Raw genomic sequence first — 22316 nt, 5'->3', positions numbered from 1 at the left:
ACCACACGCTGGGGCGCCGCCATTCCCATGCCAGACAGGACCGCGGAGACCACCGCCACCCATTTCTTCTCGGGATGGGCGTCTCACTTCAGTGCCCCTGTTACCATAATCACCGACCAGAGCGTGCAGTTCGAGTCCCGAGCCTGGGGTGAGCTGTTGGCCTTCCTAGGGACTGTTCGCCAGCGTACCACTGCTTACCACCTTCAGGCTAACAGTATGGTAACGGTTTCATCGGCGTCTGAAGAAGGCGATGCGGGCGCTGCCACACCCCGCCAGCTGGGTGGAGGCTCTCCCTATCATCCTCCTGACCTTGCGCGCCACGGAAAAGGAGGACATCCACCACACGCCCGCGGAGCTGGTTTACGGGGAGGACTTGCGCCTACCAGGCCAGTTTGCCACACCGGGGGACGGCGGCCACTCCCTGGCCTTCCTACTGGCACTGCGGCACGCCATGGCTCACTTACGGCCGACGCCTTCTGCCCATCTACCCGCCCGCCCCACACACTTCTCAGCGGAGCTGCAGACCGCGACGTCGGTCTTCCTTAGGACCGACGCCGTTACCGGTCTTCTGCAGCCGCTCTATACCGGTCTCTACCGGGTCCTGGATCGAGGGGCTAACCACGTCACCCTTGACTTGCATGGTCGCCGCTATGTGACGTCTTGGGATAGAGTTAAGGCCGCCCGCCTCCCGCCGGACCACGACCCACACCAGCCGAGTCCCGCCAGTACGCCATGGCCAGCGGCACCGCTGGGTCCGGCTCTATGCCTCCCGCACCCGCAGCTGGTCGGCCTGCTTCTCCTACGACGCCCTGAGGGTGCTGCCCGCGACCGGATCCAAGAGCAAGAGTCCAGCAGCGTTTCTCTGGCGCCCACAGAGCCGCCATCACTCATGGTATCTTCGCCTCTACCTTCCCCTCCGCCACCGCTCTCCCCGCCCCCTCCACTCCCTTGCCTTGGAGACAACACCGTGGGTCCCCCTTCGCCGCCCCTCCCGCCCCCACCACTCCCAATCCCTTCGCCGCCCCTCCAGCTACCGCCTTCACCCCCGCCCAGCTTCCCTCTACCGCCGCGCCACCCACCTTCTCCTGGCTCCATGTCTCGTCTCGTATTAAGTGTGTACATTCTGCCTATTATTAAATGAAGAAGAACTCTCATCATTCGTGTCTTTTACTCGCACACACCAACTTACTACCCACGACCTCCTCGTTACCATCAATACCAAGCTTACTACCCGGTCCTCCACCAAGCTCCTCATCTGATCCAGCAGTGGCAAGCATCATCAACTGTGCCAAGCATCATCAACTGTGCCAAGCATCACCAACTGTGCCAAGCATCATCAACTGTGCCAAGCATCATCAACTGTGCCAAGCATCATCAACTGTGCCAAGCATCATCAACTGGGCAAGTATCTCATCTAAACAAAAGAGTGATAATCGCACAATCTCAGAATAAATGGATTTCAATCCTAGAACATCAGTAGGAAAACTTCTTGATTACGTTGCGGGATTAAACTTAAAAAAGAAGATAGCAGGCAGTACCAATGATTAAGTATATTGTATGGGACTGTATAAATACACTGATGACAAGCAGCGACTGCTTGCCTGTGCGTCAGATGGGTCGTGTATTATAATGTCGACGAAAGTTCTGTGGGTGTATGACGGGGCGCGCTCAAGAAATTGTCGATTTTCAGAAAGTTGACGAAAAAGAATGACGGAAAATGTGCTGGCGTGACGGCGCCTTAAGTCAGTGGAGGTCTTCATTATGTAAAGAAGTAATGGCTGAGATACGAACCCATGCTCATCAAAACGAGGCAGGAACCGTGCCACTTTACGGGTCATGGTTAGTTTTTAAAGTGCACCTGAATACCAAATTAGTATGAGTCTTGGTGTTGGCTGGGATTCGAACCCTGGCACGGCGAACGAGGCAGGATCGTTGCTAAGGAAGTGATAAGAAAAGGGTGACCGTGAATGACAGCGGCACGGCGACAAGGGTGACTGTCTGTCACTGCAGCGTGGCCGGCATAGCGAGGCGAAGTGGACTCAGTACCTCTTCTTTCATTCTTTCACTGTGTGTGTGTGTGTAATTGGCCTTGTTGCGTGAGGTTAAAAAAAAAGTCTCTTGAAAGTAGTTAACAGACAATGTAATAAGTTTTTTTTATTATTAGAAGAAAGAAATTATGCAAATGAACAAACTTGATCTAAAGAAAACAATGAAAACAATAAGCGCCATTTTTATTATTATTTTTCATGTTATTATTATTATCATCATCATTTTCACTATTGTTGTTGTTAATGTTGTTGTTAATGTTGTTGTTGTTGTTGTTGTTGTTATTGTTGTTTTTGTTGTTGCAGCTGCTGCTGCTGCTGACGTTACTTTACAATTCTCGTTACTTCATTAATGACCTACATGAACATAACAGGAAATCATCCAACACGTGCCGGTCCAGGAAAAGATGAGGGAGAAGTGAAAGCTCGTGGGTGCGTTATTTGAGAGGAGAGCGCGTCACTTTGACACCACAACCCCTGGCGACACCCTGACACGTGAGCGCCTCTCACCTTCCTCCACTCCTGGTAACATGGTCGTGTATAGTGTAGAGGAGCATTTATCTTGCCTCTGCGATTACGTACAGTTATCTGACATGCCCTGCCCGTGGTCCGCTCCCCACCCACGCATCGCCACACAACCACTAGCTGCCGTCCCGGCATAAATGTGATGCATTACTTGCCCCGGGATCTTGCAAACTCCACCAATATCCGTCTATCCCATTCATTAACATAGTCATGTTGCCACCATTGAAAACATTATGCATATAGTTACTTTATACTGTAACATTATTACAGAACACCGTTACGCTGCAGGTTTCCTCTGAGTTAGTGATAAGTGGAGATACGGCAGTGTCCAGCTGGTGCTGTAGTGAGTACCTTGAGGTGTGTTTTCTTTGATTGGTGACTCACTCTTCACGTCAGATTGGACGCAGGTCACGGGAGGGTTAAAGAGAGCGGTGGTGTTGGCTCTTCAGGCAGGTCGCCTCTAGAGAAGGCATTAGTGCGTCAGTATTGTGCGTTGTCTCGCTGATAATGTCAGCCATGTAAAGTACGTGGCGATAAGTGAAATATAATTATCACTGCGTTGAAGAAAACAAAAGCATTTTTGCTTTACACATTTTCTTTCTTGATAATATATCAAGTATACGGCATCTTGATTTCTTATATTTTATTTATTCCATTTCTTTTCTTTCCTTTTTTATCTTTTTGTTTGGGAATAAATCAAATATATAACATTTGTAGTTTTCATTAAAAATTGCTATGAATAACATTAGTAAATCTGGCCACAAATGTAAAAGTATCAGGTCTAATAATTTTAATTTAGCCAATGAAGCTTTGATGTAATTGTGTGGCTGCCTGGCAAGCAACACGTGTGTGAACCAGCGCAGAACATCGCGATAACTGATGCTTCTTTTTAGCAAGCGTTTCTTGTGTTTAACGAAATACTGACAACGTTGTGTTCCGCTTCCCAGCAAGACACGATAGCTAAATGATATATTGCAATACACTTCCTACAACTCAGATCAGGGATTCTCAACTCTTCCTCCATCATTAACTCTCTCGGCTTGATGCATTTCTCCATTTATCCCTTACTTCCAAACACTCTCCCTTCCTCCCCCTCCTCTCTCCCACCGCACACAGCGCCCGCCCGTCGGCAGGCACGCGCGCACACACTTAGAATTCTCCGTTTTATAAAATGAAATTTATTTGAATTACTGTTCAATTATCAGATACAGTACATCAGTTATTTACTACATGCCATGTATTTTTTTTTACCCACACATGGTAAATTTACCCCTGGTAGAGAATCAGTGACTTAGATACATCTATGTTGTATGTACAGTATATGTGAGCTTGGGGTTCACGGATCATACTGAGCGTACATTCATGGCCTAAGCATTTTTACCTTTTTTTTAGAATTTTGTCACTAAAGAGCGCAATGCATATTTGATTATATATATATATATATATATATATATATATATATATATATATATATATAGAGAGAGAGAGAGAGAGAGAGAGAGAGAGAGAGAGAGAGAGAGAGAGAGAGAGAGAGAGAGAGAGAGAGAGAGAGAGAGAGAGAGAGAGAGAGAGAGAGAGAGAGCTTTGTTATCACCTAATACAAAATACGTGAAATATTTCTTTATGTGGTACTGTACTACAGTTAAGAGAAGCGAAGTGATTTGTTTTGTTCCGAGTCTTGGTTGAGTTCCGATGTAATAGACCAAGTTTGAGTCAATTATTATCATCCTCCACTTCCCGACAAGTCTCCCCCAAAATTCCCAGTCTGAGCCCCATCCCTTGCGTGCCCCGCTGCGATATCACCCGCCCCGCCCACCCAGGAGGCTCGGGCTGCCCCACCCACGGACTACATTAGGACACTTACCCAAGGACGGAGGGCAGGAGTGGCAACTGCTCCGGGCATTCCACCGCACCGTGTATCTTAACATTACGACCGTCGGTGCTGCCCACGTCGATGCTGAGGCCACCTGCGGAGCGCACTGTCATCTGGTTGATTGACTGCAATGTGCCGTGTTCAGGCGGGAGGCGACACTCCGATCCTTCAGGGGAGGGCTGGGCGCCCTCCTCTGGGAACACACGAAGAATTCCCGTGGCCGGACAAGGCAACGTACGCGCGCGGTGCAACCCCGAGGGAATGGGAGGTGTCCCAACAGCTCCTAAAGACACTTTGGATGAGAACGGCGAAGCGGTGCTCCCCACCACGTTGAACAGCGCGGGCAGCGCGGATGATCCTCCCACCCCGTACTCCCGTTTGGAGTTGATTCGCCGCAGTCCGTGATCTGATCGCTGGTAGGAGATGGGCTCGAGGCCTGTGACGGTGTGGTAATGGTTGTATGCGGCTGGGAGCTGCCCTCCCCGTGTGACTGTATGATAGGGACTGTAGGCCACTCGACGGCCCACAGGTGAGCCCTTCACAGTGTTGTAAGGAGAATAATGGAAGCATGTCGGGAACATCTGACTTTTAACTGAGGGCATTTGTGTAGTATCTGTCTCTCCTACATCGTCTGTGGGTGCAGAGATGGTCTGTGGTTCTTTATTACCAGTCCGTAATTCTTCGCTGCCAACTGGCACGACAGTAAACACATGCTTCGGCCCACAGAACTTAACACCTGCCTTGGCTGGTGCCGTCGCTATTTTCGTAAGACGAGGTTCATGGAACATTCCATAGTCGAGACCAAGTGGTGGCGCCGACTCCTCGGTGCGTTCATTCAACTCCCCATTCTCTTGTGCTGTATTGTCTACCTCATCGTCAGAGGGAAGGAAAAACTGGTGGACAGAGGTGTCGCCATCACTACCCACAGAAAGACACTTGCTTGTTTTGCTCAGCAAAGCAGACTCGGTGACACCTTTAGGCTGCTCGTGTAATGACTCGGGTTCAGCCTCTTTTCGTGAGTAAACGGACTGTGTTTTAGAATCAGAAAGTGGCGACACGGCCACTTTTTCGGTTGTTTGGTGGATAACACTATCGCCTGCGTGACAGGTAGGCAGGACAGCACTGCCAGAATCCGCACCATTCACCTCATACTGCTGACCACATATTTGCCCCTCTCCTTCAACAAGAAACCCCAACACCTTCTTTCCTCTCCTTCCCACACGCTGCCTACTGGCGTCTTTGTCCTGTTCAGCGTCAACGACACTGGCTACTTGGCTTTCCATATTGCTTAATGGTGTCGGATGGGAAGCTTTATCCACTACCGGCACGTGGATTTGACCGCACACGAAATTCGAACACAGTTCCCCCGTTGTCAGGAGCCACACTGGCGAGCGTTAGTAGAGCGGGAAGTCACCCCCTCCCCGCCGTAGACCTCCCAACCACCCAAGCTGCCTCAACCTCGCTACAAGAAACACAGGAGCAGTGCCCAGACCATAATCATAATAAGCAGTATTTCATGAGAGGGTGAGACAGCAATGAAATACACACGTGCCACACTTGTTTACACACTGAGCCGTCTCTCGGATGCTAGAGAAGTAAAAATCTTTAACTGGTAACTGTTGGTGATATCCGTACTTGAATGAAGCAAGAGCTCGCAAATCCATTGTTTGGCAGTTCGCGTGTTATATAATGAGTTACAACGACTGTTTAATGCAGGAGTTACAGGGGAAGTCACCATAAATGAGGTTACACGGTGCGCCTCGAGAAAAATAAAACTTATTACATCAACTCCAAAGTATTTGTCCTCTCAGAGAGCGGCTGCGTTGCCACATCCACTGCATACGTCACGCTTGTCTTCTGTCCTTATCAGTGAGAGGCGTCATCAGCTGGTCTGAAAGATGTTTCCGGAAGGAGCTGGTGCGCATATGATACAGAAAGCCAATTGTTTTGTTTGGTCTTAATGACACGGACTGTAAGTGAACGGAACGAGGCGTTAGTCAACACCCGTTTCCGTTCTCACCTGTACAGTCCACACGTCACCGCCAAGTGTGTCCTGTCTCAGGTGCTGAAGCAGCGAGCTACTCAGCCATGCTTTGGTGTGTACGTGACGGGAATGAAAATAATAAAGCAACGCTCACTCTGTTGTCAACATCACACAAAGAACATAAACTCTGGAATATGCGACACCTGCCACACACCTGCCGCGGACCGATAAGGAAAGGCCTATTTGTGCATACACGTGGTGATGTGCTGCCTGATGGATAAACTGAAACAATATCTTAGTTCCCCTCAATAAATGTCATTAGCGTTGATTCACCATCCAAACCATCACCACCACCACCACCATTAGTGAGTCCATAGCTGGAACAGTGGGAAACACCCCCGCCAGACAGAAATAACCCTGGGGAAGACTGAACGGGCCGAGGCTCCGAGCGAAACGAAGGGACACCACTCACAACAAAAGGGAGGGGACGGGGGATGGGAAAGGGAGAGAGAAGAGAAGCAGGAGGAGGAGGGGGGAGGAGAAAACATGACACGGGTTTGTAACAGTATCAGCTCGGCCAATTTTATTCTATGGTAGATGAGGAGCAAGAAGGGACAACCTCGGTTTGCCAATAAATCAGGGTTTTTTTTCAAGTTTTATCTTGAAACTTACCAGATACCACACGGCTGTTTACCCTGCAGGCACGCTCGTGTGGGCCGGCTAACTATTCCTTCTCGCCCAAGTGCGCGTTATTTTCGCGCCGCGGGAAAGCACGCACGTGTGAAGAAAGGCCACCATATCCGCCCCTCCACCTGTTGTTGCCTACACTCTCCCCGTGACTTGTCCTCATTAATTTCCTGTTCTTGCTAGCGACTGCTTCTCCTCACAACAAGGCGATGACTTCTCTTCAGTGGCGCCCGGACTGTCCTGTCTTGTGCAGCAGAGGCATTTCCTTCCCTCAGTTAAGTTCCTTTTTTCTACGTAGGTGAGAAAACTTACCTTACCTATGTAGGTAGGTCCACTTCGGTCAATTCCACTCATTAGGACTCCTCCATGAAAAAGTCCCCCAGAATTAATGTCACATCCTTGGTAAATTAATCCCAAGCATAACGTCACCGTACCTTATTTTAATTACCATGGAGATAATCGCTTTGAGTTTTGAGGGAAATTTACCAGGATGAAACTTAGGCCTCTAGTATACCTAACTCCTCCCCCTCCTATATAGTATAGAGTCCAGCGTGCCTACCTACTCCTCCCATATCTCCCATTCATGTAAACCTAGATAGGGCGTGAGTCGTGACAATACCCAGCCTCTTACCACCGATCTGCCGGTAGGGAAAGAGCTAATCAATTCTGTTTTTTATCTTTTTTTTTATGTAACGTGGGTACTGGCCAAGAGCAACAAAAATATGTAATGTAAAAAATGAAAAGACCCACTGAGGTGCCAGTCTTAGGCCTAAAGAAGAGCTGAAAGGTATTTTTTTTCTAGAGTAACGTTGATTTACTGAAGATGACATTAGTGAATATTAAAGTCATTACTCTATTCCACTTCTTTCTTATGCCTTTCTTCTTTTTTTTTTTATTTACTTTTGTCTTTTTATGACAAGTCCTGTTCCAGATCGGTCTTTTTTCCCCACTTTCGATCGCTATCCATCATTCAAGACTTAGAGAAAGAGCATAACGAACAAGTGACTGGGAGGAGTCAACTAAAGCAAATATCAGTCTTTTACCTTATTGTCGTCCCCCCCCCCACCGGCGTGCATGGCTCTTTGGCTCGTCTGTTTAAGGCCAGTGTTCAGAAACGCTTTGCTCTCTCACCACGTCTACCTTCAAGGGCCACAAAGATGATTAGCCGAGTTCTCAGGGGTATTTTTCTTGTTAATAGTTTAGAAATCTTTTTAATCTGTCACTAGAACCGTAAAAAACACCCTAAAAAATAATAAAATTTGATATTGCAACTATAGCGTTTTGAAAAAAAGGGGAGATGCGGGCAAAAGTGTTTCAGAATATGGTCCTAAATCTCCTTCCCTCGTTTGTCTGGTGCTGGTGCTTGCGACGAGGGGAGTTAATAGACCTCTCGCGTATAGAGGAAAAGGAAATTGCTGTCTCCCTACCCCGTCCGCCATCTCTCTCTCTCTCTCTCTCTCTCTCTCTCTCTCTACCAAGTGGAAACAGTTCCTGCCCTTGTTGTAATGTGGCAAGGTTTATATCAGAGCCAACAATTTTTGTATATAGTGAAGACCCTCACTGACTTAAACGTCCTGTACGACATGAAAAGTAAAAAAAAAAGTCACAGTTCATACAAGGGTGCAGGTGATTTCTCTCTCTCTCACTCTCTCTCTCTCTCTCTCTCTCTCTCTCTCTCTCTCTCTCTCTCTCTCTCACTCTCTCTCTTATACGTACACTTTCCTGCCTTAACCAGTGTACGTATATCATGTAACTGTAATATCGTATCACAACCTCACAGTAACAACATAACACGCTGCTTGGCTTCTGCTCCTTTCCCTCCTCGTGTTGTTGTTTTGCATTCCTTTGTATTTAACTTGCTTATTCCCTTATCCCTTCCTTGTAGCTTGTGGTGACTTTCCTTAATTGAACTTGTAAACTCTCTCTCTCTCTCTCTCTCTCTCTCTCTCTCTCTCATCCTCACATCAATATCAGCTTTTATCAGTCACTCTCACCGGTATCTCAACACAAAACGGTTGCCAGTTGTGTTAATCTTATTTATTTCTAACACTTCAAACACCTTTACCATCAAAGCACAAGATACAGAACATGTGCCGTAAATAAGTCATCATCACCATAATAATAATAAGGATAATATAATGATAAATATAATAATGATAATAGTAGCAGTAATAATAATGAATTATGATTACGACACATAAGTGCTTAATGCTACTTACTACCACTGTACTAATCTTACTACTAAAATTACTTGTACTACTTAGTATTACTGCTCTTACTATTTCTGTGATGACCACTACTTCTTCTACCACTCCTTCTCATGATAACAACAATGACAACAACGATAATAATAATAATAATAATAATAATAATAATAATAATAACAAACTAGTCTGACACTAATAGCAAAATACCGGTTATAGCTAACACACACACACACACACACACACACACACACACACACACAAGAACAGTACAAAAATCTTTACACCAAACACTTTCGTAACAACCACAACACACAATTATAATCATCTAACCACCTCAAACAAACATTACTCACGCATTAATACTCGTGGATTCGTCATAGGCAGCAACCCCGCCCCTAGTCCCCCTCGTCCTTCTGGTTAGAAGTGAGTGCAGGCTGCTGGGTTGTGATAACTGTGGGCCTCGACTCTGGCCGATACCTCCTTAGAGTCAGGTTCTGCCCCACCTTACCCAGGGGTGAAGCAGCTCCCTCTTGACACGCTTCCCTCTTGTCCTCCCTGTGCCGCGGACAAGAGAGGAGAAAGATGGGAAGATGACAGTAGTTTCGAGGATGTACGATTACAAGTTGTTGAAGGTAGGGAGGATGAAAATGATATGATGATGCAGATTACGAGGAAGAAGACGATGATGGAAGTTGAGGGGAGGAACAGGGAAAGTGCAGGATGTAGTGTTGAATATTTGGAGTTGGGTGATAACGGTGAGAATTCAAAGTGGATACAGATGAGTGGGGGAGGATGTGAATGGAGGACAAGATTATGAGGAAGAGGCCGATGATGGAAGTTGACGAGGACGAGGACGAGGTGAGGACCAGGATGCCGAATAACAGGAAGACAACATGAGCGACGATGCAAGGAGACACCAATTAAATAAACGAAGAACCGGGATAAGAGGATAAGATGACGATGGACAAGTGAACAAGACGAGGTTGAGGAAAGAGAAGAGGACATATAGTTGACCTCATCATGTATCAAGAAGAATTATCAGCATTCGAACACAAAGCAAAGATAATAATAAGACACAGTACAGCAGGCTGTTACTGAGCGATATCAACTGTGATGAAGCAATGACCGATACCTCCTGATAGTCCTAAGGTTTCACAGCTGGAGGCACACTTACGGGATACCCACCCACATACGTAACACTTTCATTCTCAAACACTCGAAACTTAACATAGCACTACGGCAAGCAGGTATGAGTATTTAAAGACACATGATATGCAGGTAAGGTCAAGTACGGATGGACTCAAGAAGTTAAAGTATTTTGCTGCGACTGGTCAAAAAACTAATAAAACCTTGTCAGTACAAAATTAGTAAAATATATAGTCAAGGAAGTAAGAATGGAAATGAGGATGGAAACTAGAAAAAAATAAGAAACATTCAAGCAACTTCCTTGACAGACCCTTTCCTAAAAATCAAGATAAATAAACACGAAGTGAGAGAAAGAAAAGAAAAAAAAAAAGTAAGTGGAAAAAACAGGGGTTTGACTGACTGATTGACTGACTGACTGACTGACTAATTAACTAACTGACTTACTGATTGACTTGTTGGGACTTTAACTGCCCCCCCCCAAAAAAAAAAAAAGTGGTCATACGTTGCCATAGAAGACTGGAGGAATTTAACATTAATACTGGAGGACTCACCAGTCAGGAGGCTGGTGAGGATGCCCATCACTATCGCCACCAGGAAGCCTAGAGTCACGGTGTGTTTGTAGGAGATAGCGAACAGCTTATGCGGATAATCCAGATCAGAGACACTGGGGGAGAGAAATTTAAGAAAAGAAAGAAATTAGTTACATAAAATGGGTAAAATAAGAATACCTTGAGATCACAATGAGGAAAAACGTTTGGATACTAAAGCAGTGTTTCTCAGTCTCACAAAACTTCGTACTCTCACTCTTATTCCTAATGCAAGAGTAAACCAGTATGCACAATTTTTCTTCTCTTTCACTGGTAAACTCTGGAATTCTTTGCTTGTTTCTGTATATTCCCCTTCCTGCGACTTGAGTTGTTTCAAGAAGGTCTTAAAATACTTCTCTAGTTTTGGTTAATGCTTTTTGGCTCTTTGGGGACTGGCACCTCAGTGGGCATTTTTTTTTATATAAATTTTGTTCTTGGCCAGTCTCTCCCTTACATAAAAAAGAAAGAAAATCCTCGGTACGTGAAGAAAATCTTGGGAACACGCGACAGTTCTCAAATTGCTGTGACTTTCAAATAGTAGTAGATAACCTTCTATAAAACCATCCTTGATCTATGTTTATTGATAGTAATCACTGTAGACGTCTGCTTTCGTACACGTTTGTAAGTTAACTAAGAGTAACAAAGGATTCACTTAATAACAGCAAACACCAAGCGAATTTACGTAATCTGAGAAGCTGATAACACCACAGTAGTAAAAAAAAACAATGGTTAGAAATAAAAATAGCAAATAACAGTAAACCTAGTAATTAAATAAACTGATTAATACTAACACTAAATTGAAAAAAAAAATCAAATGAATATGCAAATGATAAACACTAGAATATTAAAAGTGAAGAAAAGATAAGAACATGAAAATACATACTGGAATAAAAAAATGAAAAGATAAGAAAATAAAACCGTAAAGAGTGTTTTTTTGTGTGTGTGTTTATGAAGAGAATAAGATTTTAGGATTTTGTTGAGAAATGAATCGCTCTGCTTATCTTAGGATGTATCTCTCTCTCTCTCTCTCTCTCTCTCTCTCTCTCTCTCTCTCTCTCTCTCTCTCTCTCTCTCTCTCTCTCTCTCTCTCTCTCTCTCTCTCTCTCTCACATACCTGAGGGGCGGGGCGCTGGTGGTCTCCTGCATGGTCATGTTAAGGGGGCAGGAGTCAGTAGAGGTGGGCAGCAATGCAGGCTTCAGTCCCAACTTTGAGGCGCCGATGTTGACAATGAGGGGCGCCGCAGTGCCCAGGAGCAGCCCCACGCAGCCTCCCTGAGTACACAGACACCAGCTTGTAGTGAAACACGTCGATCTGTCTGTTTATCTGTTGAGCTGCCTGTTTCTATCTGTTTGCGTGTTCTTTGCCTGTTTCTCTTTTGTCTGTCTGTTTATCTATATATGAAGCTGTCTGTCTGTATGTCTGTTTCTTTATTAATTAATCCTTCTATCTAGTAAAGGTGGAGAGAGAGAGAGAGAGAGAGAGAGAGAGAGAGAGAGAGAGAGAGAGAGAGAGAGAGAGAGAGAGAGAGAGAGAGAGAGAGAGAGAGAGAGAGAGAGAGCTACATCCTATAATTCCACACAAAACAGCAGAAACCTGATCTACGCACACAACATTTTTCCTCTCTTAGCAAATACACTTTAGTTGAACGGCAAGATACTTCTATTAATATTACACTATTTTCAAATCAAGCATTTTCTTTCACTGGCTTTGTAAATATGTATTACCTTATATTAGAAGTTGCGCTTTTAAAAATGTACACACTATGCTTTTTTTTACCGAGAATGAAAAAAAAAGAAAAAAATAGAGTAAGAAAACTGGAGAAAGAAAGAAAAACATAAGTGAAACCAATAAATACCTAAATATGTTAATTGACAGATATGTGAAAAAGGTATTAGAGAAGCTTAGGATGAAGCAGGACTGGGTATATATGCATGTACTATGTGTAACTATGTATATGAATTCCAATATGTCTTCAGTACATGCCTTATATTTTCTCTGAGGAAGAATTGTACTAAAAGAGAGAGAGAGAGAGAGAGAGAGAGAGAGAGAGAGAGAGAGAGAGAGAGAGAGAGAGAGAGAGAGAGAGAGAGAGAGAGAGAGGATATAGTCTGGTGCTTCTACTTCAGTCTAAATTTTCGTATGACTTTTCACATATGATCGTTTAATTTTCACGATAAACTGATGCAATAACGCAGGCACTGGTAGTTCCTCAGTCACCCACGCCCAGGCACCAGCAGCAGGGGCAAGTCTCTTACGATGGCGTTGCTGAATGGCATGAAGAAGGCGAGGACGAACACGGAGAGCAGCGGGCCGCTCACTGATCCGACGAAAGCGTGGGCCGTCTGCAGCAGCCCGCCGAAGTTGCCCGCCATGAAGGCCAGACCCACCGCCAGCGTCCCGTACGCCCCCGCTGACACAGACACGGAAGAGGAAATGTGTATAATAAGAAGGGCCAGTATATGAAACAATAAGTAGCTTAATAAATCCGTTCTTACATGCATACATAAATGCATTACATATATATAAAGATGAACACAGGAAATAATGAAAGCTTAAAAAGATGACAGCTGCATACATACATAGATACATACATAAGTACATATAAATAATGAATGAAGATATGGAAGAAAGGAATTATACATAAAGACAGACAAATGAAGTAACAAGCAAACATGTAGTAAAACCAAACAGAAAGGAGGAAACTTAACTGGAGAGTGAACATTCTATAGAAAAGAGTAATACGAATAAGAAAGACGGAGGGCGAAAAACAATAGAATTCTCTAGGGATGCAAGACATGAAGAGAAAGACAAAGAAAATAGAAATCAGGGAGATGGAGAGATGAAAAGGGAGAGAAAAATGACAAACAACATAACAGTACGGAAGGGAAGGAAGCAGAGAGAGAGAGAGAGAGAGAGAGAGAGAGAGAGAGAGAGAGAGAGAGAGAGAGAGAGAGAGAGAGAGAGAGAGAGAGAGAGAGAGAGAATAAACAGACCTTAGTGAGAGCAAGTAGTAGTCTCACTATTAGTCTCACCTATCAGCTTGGTAATGGCGGCCTGTGAGGTGGGGGAGAGGGAGGCGAAGTAGGGAATCGGGGCCAGCCAGTCCTCCCAGGTCACAGCCGCCTGGGAACTCACCGCCGAGGATATGGTGCTGTGTGTCAAGGCATACATGGGTCAAGGTCACGGTCAGCTCTTACTTTCCTTCCCCCCCACCCCCTACTACTCCTCCACCGGCGCCTCCTCCCCTCTATCCCCATGTGCCTGACTGAATGTCTTATAAATAAGTGTGCCCGTGAAAGTTGTTTGGTTGCTGTGTGTGTGTGTGTGTGTGTGTGTGTGTGTGTGTGTGTGTGTGTGTGTGTGTGTGTGTGTGTGTGTGTGTGTGTGTGTGTGTGTGTGTGTGTGTGTGTGTGTGTGTGTGTGTGTGTACGAGCACTTCTGTTTCATATTTCCGTACATTATCCCTTATCCCCTTACTGTTATTCTGTATATATATATATATATATATATATATATATATATATATATATATATATATATATATATATATATATATATATATATATATATATATATATATATATATATATATATATATATATATATATATATATATATAACAAAACCTGACCTCACAAATCGCAGATAACTTTGACATTTTAAAGGATACTTACATGCTCCATTTACTCTCTCTCTCTCTCTCTCTCTCTCTCTCTCTCTCTCTCTCTCTCTCTCTCTCTCTCTCTCTCTCTCTGCTGATAATCTCCCACTACGTTGTGTCTCATTCTCCCTAATCCTTTCACAATCCTCAGTTTATCGCTCTTTAATCTCCCTGTCACTGCCTTATCTCCTACACTCTCCGCACGTTACTTCTTACTCATCCTCCGAACACTGACTCCAAAGGTGTAATGCACAAATGCCACAGCACTGGGAACATGAACGGGGAATTACATGTGAGTAAAATAAACAACGACCTGTATTCAGAAACGCTTTCCTTTCTCACCACGACTATTTTTCAAGGGACACAGAGACAATTAGCCGGATTCTCAAGAGTGTTTCTCCTTTTCATACTGTAGAAAGGTTGTTAATCTGTCACACACTTAAAAACCCGTGTAACTTCAACTAGACTTAACGAAAGTAGTGGAGGTGTGGTAAAAAGTGTTTCAGAATATGATCCAAGGAGACTACTGTGTACAAGTGAAATCTGTATGGTCTCTGAAATACGTATGAAAAGATTGCGCGTTTGTAAACAGAATGCATAAGAGGGTTATATACAGGCAACACAAACAGGTAAAGTGTTGCAATGGTACCTATTATAAAATGCCTCTTTCTCTGAAAAGGATGATTTTCGAAGGCCACGAAGATGGTTAGTCCGGTTCTCATGGATGTTTTCCCTATTAATATTAATGGTGTAGAGTCTTTGTTAAACTATCCCTACATTCATGAAGAAAAAGCAAATTCTTGAATCCCGTAATAACTTCCACGGTGTTAAAAGAGTCAAGACGCTGAAATACAAAGAGAGGTTTAATGCATTAGGTATTCTCAATATTGTTGCTTATTCACTTACTTGTTTATTTATTTATTTATTTATTTATTTATTCATACATTCAAGGCTTCAAAGTAAGGTGCGAACGTCTGATGTTACCACGGCCGGAATACTTAGCTAGTGAACTCAATAAATATCCTGCTTGCAACATTACAGGCTTTTTTCCTCTATTTTCTCTTTCTCCTTCGTTTCCTTCATACATCCTTTCATCCCTTTCATTCATCCCTTTCTTGTTTCTTCTGTCTTCTTTAGCTTCGCAAGATTACCACATACCACTACTTTCATAAGGCTCTAGTTGAAGTTATACGGGTTTTTATAATTCGAGTGACAGATTAACAACATTTCTACAGTATGAGGGAGAGAAACACTTGAGAATCTGGCTAATTATCTTCGTGGCACATGAAAATAGGGACTCCCGCTCTCTCGCCCTCCGCCCAACCCACTCACACATTTCAAGAAGACTGCACTGAGCGAGCTTACCTGAGGGCGCCAGAGAAGATGCAAGCCACGAAAAGACCCGGCAACCCTGGCGCGGAGCTCAGCTTATCCATCACGAAGAAGGGAAGAATCTGGTCTTTGCTGGAGATGAGTCCTGCCGCCAGGGGGTCGCAGCCCTCGTAGGTGGCGAACAGCACTAGTCCTGCACGCCGGGAGGAGAAAATGTTAGTGGATTTCAAGCTCTGGAACTCTGGAGCTCTCTGTCTGGTTTATATTTTCAACATACTGCGAAATGGTGAAATACAACCTTGAAAACCATAATAGCTTCCACTACAGTGTTAATATAGTGAAGACGCCGAAGTGTTTGAAGATACAGATGAAAAGAGAGGTGTAATGCATCGGCTATCCAATTACTGCGACGTGAACTATTTAAGATATGAATATCGGCACATCTATAGAAATAAATAAATAATTCGACTGGAACCTTCTGACTATTGACTTCTGAAGGCGACAGTTAGCATGTTCTTTTTTTATAGCTGTTTCTACAGAAATAGAGAGAGAGAGAGAGAGAGAGAGAGAGAGAGAGAGAGAGAGAGAGAGAGAGAGAGAGAGAGAGAGAGAGAGAGAGAGAGAGAGAGAGAGAGAGAGAGAGAGAGAGAGAGAGGGGGGGGACAGCAACATCATCACGTTTTTGTCCCACACTGACCTATTCTAGCACCTTATCTACCAATGTAAAGAGATAATGAAGCAGATACGAGTAACCACCTGCCACGATATTTGATTGACACACCTGGATCACCTGTGCACTTTATTCCATCTCCGCCAAATGGACAACTATAATGAGTAAAAGGAGCGAGTGATTATGTAAGAATGTGAATGAGTGAGCTATGCATGTAAATCCACTCAGTGCTACAGGCGATTTCCAAACTTTATAAAAAAAATCAATTGCTAAACGGCACAGAGTAAATAACTAACCTGTGAAGGCTGCGAGGAAGTACAGGAGCATGTAGAACGGGATTGTGAGGAGGAGTGACCTGTGGAAGACAAGCCTGTTAGTGCATCACGTATTACATCAACACACCTGAGGAAGTGCTTGCTCACCTGGCTAGTCATTTTCAAGGGCATACATCTAAATGAACTCGCTTACTCACTCGTAATAGCAAATGAACTGAGTAACAGACTGACTCACCATACCTAACGGCTTAGTTGAATGAGAGAAAAAAAAAAAAAAAAAAAAAACAGATCAGCCAAGCAAAATAATCATAGCAATCCAACCAACTCCCTCACAGGCTACGCAACACAACTGAGAGCCAGAGTGACTCACATTCGACGGCATAAATAAATAAGAAGCATATCAACAATGTAAAATAGTCCCTGTCTGTCCCTGCATTTCCTCCTTCCGTGACTTGAACGCCTTCATGAGGGAGGCTTCAAGACACTTTTCCTCCAATTCTGAATGATCCTTTTGACATCTCTTTTGGGGCTGGCACCTCATTGGGCCTTTTTTTTTTCGCCCTTTTTGTTGCCCTTGGCCTTGTCCCTCTTACATAAAAAATAAATAAAAAGAAATCTGACAAACTCACTCACTAAACAACAGAGTAACAAGAGGAGGTGTCTAACGTAGACCAGCTAGCCTCTACGGCCTCCTTGGTTTCTCATGTGACTCACACTCGGGCATGGTTGAGGCTCTTCATACTGGAGTACCGCTGCACCGCCGTCTGGGAACACGCGAAGCTGCACAGACTGGCCAGGAAGCCACCGATCACTATGTTGGTGACCGTGTGTCTCTCGTACAGGTCAAACTCGAACCTGGAAGTGGAGATGAGTGAGGAGGAGGAGGAGGAGGAGGAGGAGGAGGAGGAGGAGGAGGAGGAGGAGGAGGAGGTGGTGGAGGAGGAGGAGGAGGAGGAGGAGGAGGAGGAGGAGGAGGAGGAGGAGGAGGAGGAGGGCATGCAAGAACCGGTCAGGGTCGTGGATATGATGGCGCAAGAAATAAATATAAATACTTCCTCCTTACTGACCTCGCAAACTCTCTCTCTCTCTCTCTCTCTCTCTCTCTCTCTCTCTCTCTCTCTCTCTCTCTCTCTCTCTCTCTCTCTTTCGCTGTGATCCATCTTCTCTAATGCACTTTCCCTTTCACCAGCGAGTGTTGCCGTTTTCCTACTGTATAGAAACGCCTTCCATTCCCTCCCTCCCTCCCTCTTCTACTGCCAAATTCCCTCCCTCCCTCCCCTCTCTCTTCTACTGCCAAAACCATTCCCTCCGTCCCTTTCTCATTCACTGTTCTTCCTATTTTCATTACTCTCTCATTCACTTCTACTTTCTTCCCTCCCACCTTCCTTTATTGCCAAGATCCCTCCCTCCTCCTCCCCCTCTCCTCTCTACTCCCATAATCCCGTTCTCTCCTCAAACCATATTCTGAAACACTTCTGCGCTGCACCTCCACTACTTTCAAAAGACTAGTTGAAGTTGCACGTATTTTGAAGGGTGTTTTTATCGTCTTGGTGACAGATGAGAAAAAAATTCACTATATTATATCAGGAGAAACATTCTTGAGAACCCGACTAATCATCTCTGTGGCCTTTGAAAATAGTCGTGGTGAGAGAGCAAAACACATCTGAATATGGATACACACACACACACACACACACACACACACACACACACACACTCTCTCCCTCTCTCTCTCTCTCTCTCTCCAGCCGTCTTACTTCATAATGTTGTAGCCAGTGCGGTTGTGTTGCACGGCAATGTTCCAAATGTTCTCCACGCCTCCCAGGTCGATGGATCCCTTCACCACGATGGCAAACAGGCCGCCGAGGATCACCAGCAGCTGCATCACGTCCGTCCACACTACAGCCTTCATCCCACCCTGAACACACACATGTATAATAGTCATACACATACACGTAAAAACACTGGTAGGTATAATAATAATAATAATAAGAGCTAAGTTATATATTGACACACACACACACACATTCACACACACACACATATACGACAACATAAAATTAATTAGTAAAGAAGAAAAACTCTTAATATCCTGTTTTGAGACAGAGAGAGAGAGAGAGAGAGAGAGAGAGAGAGAGAGAGAGAGAGAGAGAGAGAGAGAGAGAGAGAGAGAGAGAGAGAGAGAGAGAGAGAGAGAGAGAGGTTGGAGGGATATAAACAATGCAACAAACTTTTACTCACAATGGCGGTATAGACAGAGGCGATGGCGGCCACTGTAAGAATGGACACCCACACCTGCATGTTGGTAACAGCGGCGAGGGCGAGGGCGGGGGCGTAGATAGCCACCGCCTCGTACAGTAGAGTCTGCAGCACGAACATCAGGCTGGCCATGCGGCGTATCTTCCGGGAGTCGAAGCGCATCTCCAGGTACTGACGAAGTGGGAGAAGGGACGGGAGAAGAAAAAGTACTTGATTATTTTCATGTGTGACTGAGTTTGGCGGTGAGAAAGGCGAGTGGTATAGAAAAAAAAAAAGGTGAGTTATTTTCACAGCTTCGTTCTGTATCTCCTTTTGTTAATAGGGAAGGAAACGAAAGATAACGAGAGGGAGGATTGGTGGGTTATTTTCATCGCGTTGCTTTATATTTCCTTCAACTGGCTGCAAGAAACGAGAAATAGGGAAAGAAAAGATAAGTAGCTTACTTTCTTCATGTTACTCCTTGTTTCCTGTTGCCGACCGACAGAGTGAAGAGAAAATAAAAAGTAGATAGTTATTTTCACCGCGTTTTCTGCTATTGGCGGAAAAAGAAGGAGGTTCAGTTCAGTTCAGTAGTAGGTTGGGATATGCCTTTCATTCAACTCCCGGGGTTTTTCTTCTTGCTTGTTTTGTTTATTCAATTATTGATAGTAGCTTGTATCTTTTTGCCTACATTTGTTTTATTATACTTTTCTTGTTTGTATTTCTTTTGTGCACTTTTTAAATAATAATGTTTGCTATGATATCTTCATGGTTTTCTTGATATGGTTGTTGTAAGAAGATATATCTGTTCCTTATGTCTGAGTATTAAGTGCAGTGAAGTAGAAAGTGGACCAGTGTTTCTTCTTGATAGTCACATCCTGAGCATTTAGTTTCTTAATTTTGATATTTTTCCTCCACTTTAGTTGAGCTGTATCTGTTCTTGATTTAATCATTAAGTCTGAGTCAGGTGTGTTATCAAACCATGTTATTTCTTGTACTTGCTCTTTGTACTTGTGATACATTCAGTGTTGATTTGGCTGTTATCTTTTCTTTCCATTTTTCAGTATCTTTCTCTTTTATTTTCTTTTTAATATCTGGTTCTGTCATTTGTTTCTTCTTGTACTGAGGTTTACTTCTTTCAGGTATTGTTTTATTTGTTTAATCCATTTTGTGGAGTTATTTTCAAGCTGGTAATGATAATTTTTTTTATATAAGTTCATTTTTACTTGTCAGTGTGTGCTTCATGTACTGTATTTTAGATGTTATATCTGTTGACCTACAAGATGAGGCTCCAACTGTAAAGCTTGGTAACTGACTGTAAAAGAGAAATGGTGGCGTCCCTATTATTTTCTTTGGCCTTGATGTTTTTTACACCGCTCATAATACCTCTGCAGCTTAATTTGATTGATACTTTTACAACAGATTAGCATGACACAGTTCAGCTTCGGTCACTTGATGTCCATAGAGGGAAAAAAATATCTGGTCATCCCGTTATCTCTTCATGGCTGCACGGCATGAACACTAAGCGGCTGACTGAAGTGGGAACCTGACTCCTTACGTGACAATTGCCTTCAGGAAATCAACAGGCTTTACTGGTCTGGTTGTGCATGAAGTCTGGGATTTCTTTCTGAGACTGAGTCGGTCTTTTTTTTTATGTAAGAAGGGATCTGGCCAAAAAGCACCAAAGAGCCGCAAAAAAATAATTAATAATAATAAAAATAAAAAAAAAGTTCACTGATAACGCCAGTCACAAGAAAGAATAGTTAAAAACGAATACCCGAAATTATGATCAATATATTTACATGGAAAATATTTCAACCTCACCTCTGAATCATCAAAAGACAACCCTTTATGAACGAAACCGGAGGACCAGTTGTGTCGTGTACTTTTCCGAATGGGAAGGCTGTACGAGTATGCATGGAGGCCCACCTGGGAAGACACTATAGGCAAGGAATACGTGTTTGTGAGAAAGTGAGGCAAAAATATGTGCCAGCTGTTGATGATACTCGCCTGTACACACTTGTTCTCTCATGTGTGTTCTTTCTTGGAAGTGCTGAGAGGAAAGTTGTCTTGCATGCAGTGAAAACGTGTTCAGTTATGTAGAAATTAGGATGTACCTACTTTTATTTTCTAATAGATGACTGATAATGCAGAGAGAGAGAGAGAGAGAGAGAGAGAGAGAGAGAGAGAGAGAGAGAGAGAGAGAGAGAGAGAGAGAGAGAGAGAGAGAGAGAGAGAGAGAGAGAGAGAGAGAGAGAGAGAGAGAGAGAGAGAGAGAGAGAGAGAGAGAGAGAGTGTGTTGGAAGTGAGTGGTGGGGCAGGTGAAGAGGATGAATTAGAAAGTGGAAAAGTACCAAATAAACTGGTCATTACGAAACTGGAGAAATGAGAACGAATATGAGAGGAAAAAAAAACAGAACAAGATTTGGACTCATTAAACACAACACCGCATCACCACCACCACCACCACCACCACCACCACCACCACCACCACCACCACCACCACCACTACTCTAAGTACTCTTGTGTGTAACGGTAATGTCTAAAATGAATCATATAAAAAAATACTTTCACAGATACACGTTACAAAAGATTAAAACGGCACAGGGCAGTCACCTCATAGACAGAGGTGATGCGCATCTGGTATAGGAAGGGGAGAAACACAATGGTGACCACGGGGATGGCTGCCAGGCCGCCCATCCCCACTATCCAGCTGATGTTATGGTAGTAGGTCTCCGCGGGTCCTCCTGGGAAGATAAAATATACTTAAATTTGTATATAGTTTATGTATAATTCAACCCAGGGACTACATTCCAAGACGCTTACTTTTAAGCAGTAAAGCAGTTAGCATGAAAATAGCGGTAGAAGATAGAAAGAGATGCAACACTGCGGCAATGAGAAAAAGGCTGAAGACAGTCAGTTACAGGAGAGGAGTTGATGAGACGAAAAGCTTTTGATTCCACCCTATCAAAAACAGCGGTATGAGTGCAAGCCCCCCCCCCCCCAGACATGTGAATATGGCCCTTGTACAGAGTTAGCAGCTAGGGAGGGGAGGGGTGAGAAAAACTGGCGGAGACGTCTCAGA

The 22316-nt window shown here is 44.1% G+C and overlaps 2 protein-coding genes across 5 annotated transcripts in view; both read right to left on the bottom strand.

Moving 5' to 3' along the window:
• Window positions 1-5945, bottom strand: part of LOC135104425 (sodium- and chloride-dependent GABA transporter ine-like) — a 57310-nt gene extending 51365 nt beyond the window's left edge. Inside the window, exon 1 of the mRNA XM_064011830.1 lies at window positions 4435-5945. Within this exon, the coding sequence (XP_063867900.1) occupies window positions 4435-5726 (1292 nt within the window). The 5' untranslated portion in view covers window positions 5727-5945. The remainder of the gene's footprint in view (window positions 1-4434) is intronic.
• A 3729-nt stretch (window positions 5946-9674) lies between these two features.
• Window positions 9675-22316, bottom strand: part of LOC135104426 (sodium-coupled monocarboxylate transporter 2-like) — a 38583-nt gene continuing 25941 nt past the window's right edge. For all 4 annotated transcript variants that reach the window (XM_064011836.1, XM_064011837.1, XM_064011839.1 and 1 more), the window contains 11 exons: window positions 21848-21978; window positions 19235-19423; window positions 18751-18911; window positions 17708-17848; window positions 17015-17073; window positions 16082-16241; window positions 14088-14206; window positions 13311-13465; window positions 12169-12326; window positions 11019-11131; window positions 9675-9876 (listed from right to left, as the gene is read on the bottom strand). In XM_064011836.1, the coding sequence (XP_063867906.1) occupies window positions 9809-9876; window positions 11019-11131; window positions 12169-12326; window positions 13311-13465; window positions 14088-14206; window positions 16082-16241; window positions 17015-17073; window positions 17708-17848; window positions 18751-18911; window positions 19235-19423; window positions 21848-21978 (1454 nt within the window). In that variant the 3' untranslated portion in view covers window positions 9675-9808. The remainder of the gene's footprint in view (window positions 9877-11018; window positions 11132-12168; window positions 12327-13310; window positions 13466-14087; window positions 14207-16081; window positions 16242-17014; window positions 17074-17707; window positions 17849-18750; window positions 18912-19234; window positions 19424-21847; window positions 21979-22316) is intronic.

Source organism: Scylla paramamosain, chromosome 10 (assembly GCF_035594125.1).
Source record: "Scylla paramamosain isolate STU-SP2022 chromosome 10, ASM3559412v1, whole genome shotgun sequence".
Taxonomy (NCBI): domain Eukaryota; kingdom Metazoa; phylum Arthropoda; class Malacostraca; order Decapoda; family Portunidae; genus Scylla; species Scylla paramamosain.
The sequence above is the reverse complement of the archived record's forward strand: the minus strand, read 5'-3'. Positions and strand labels throughout refer to the sequence as shown.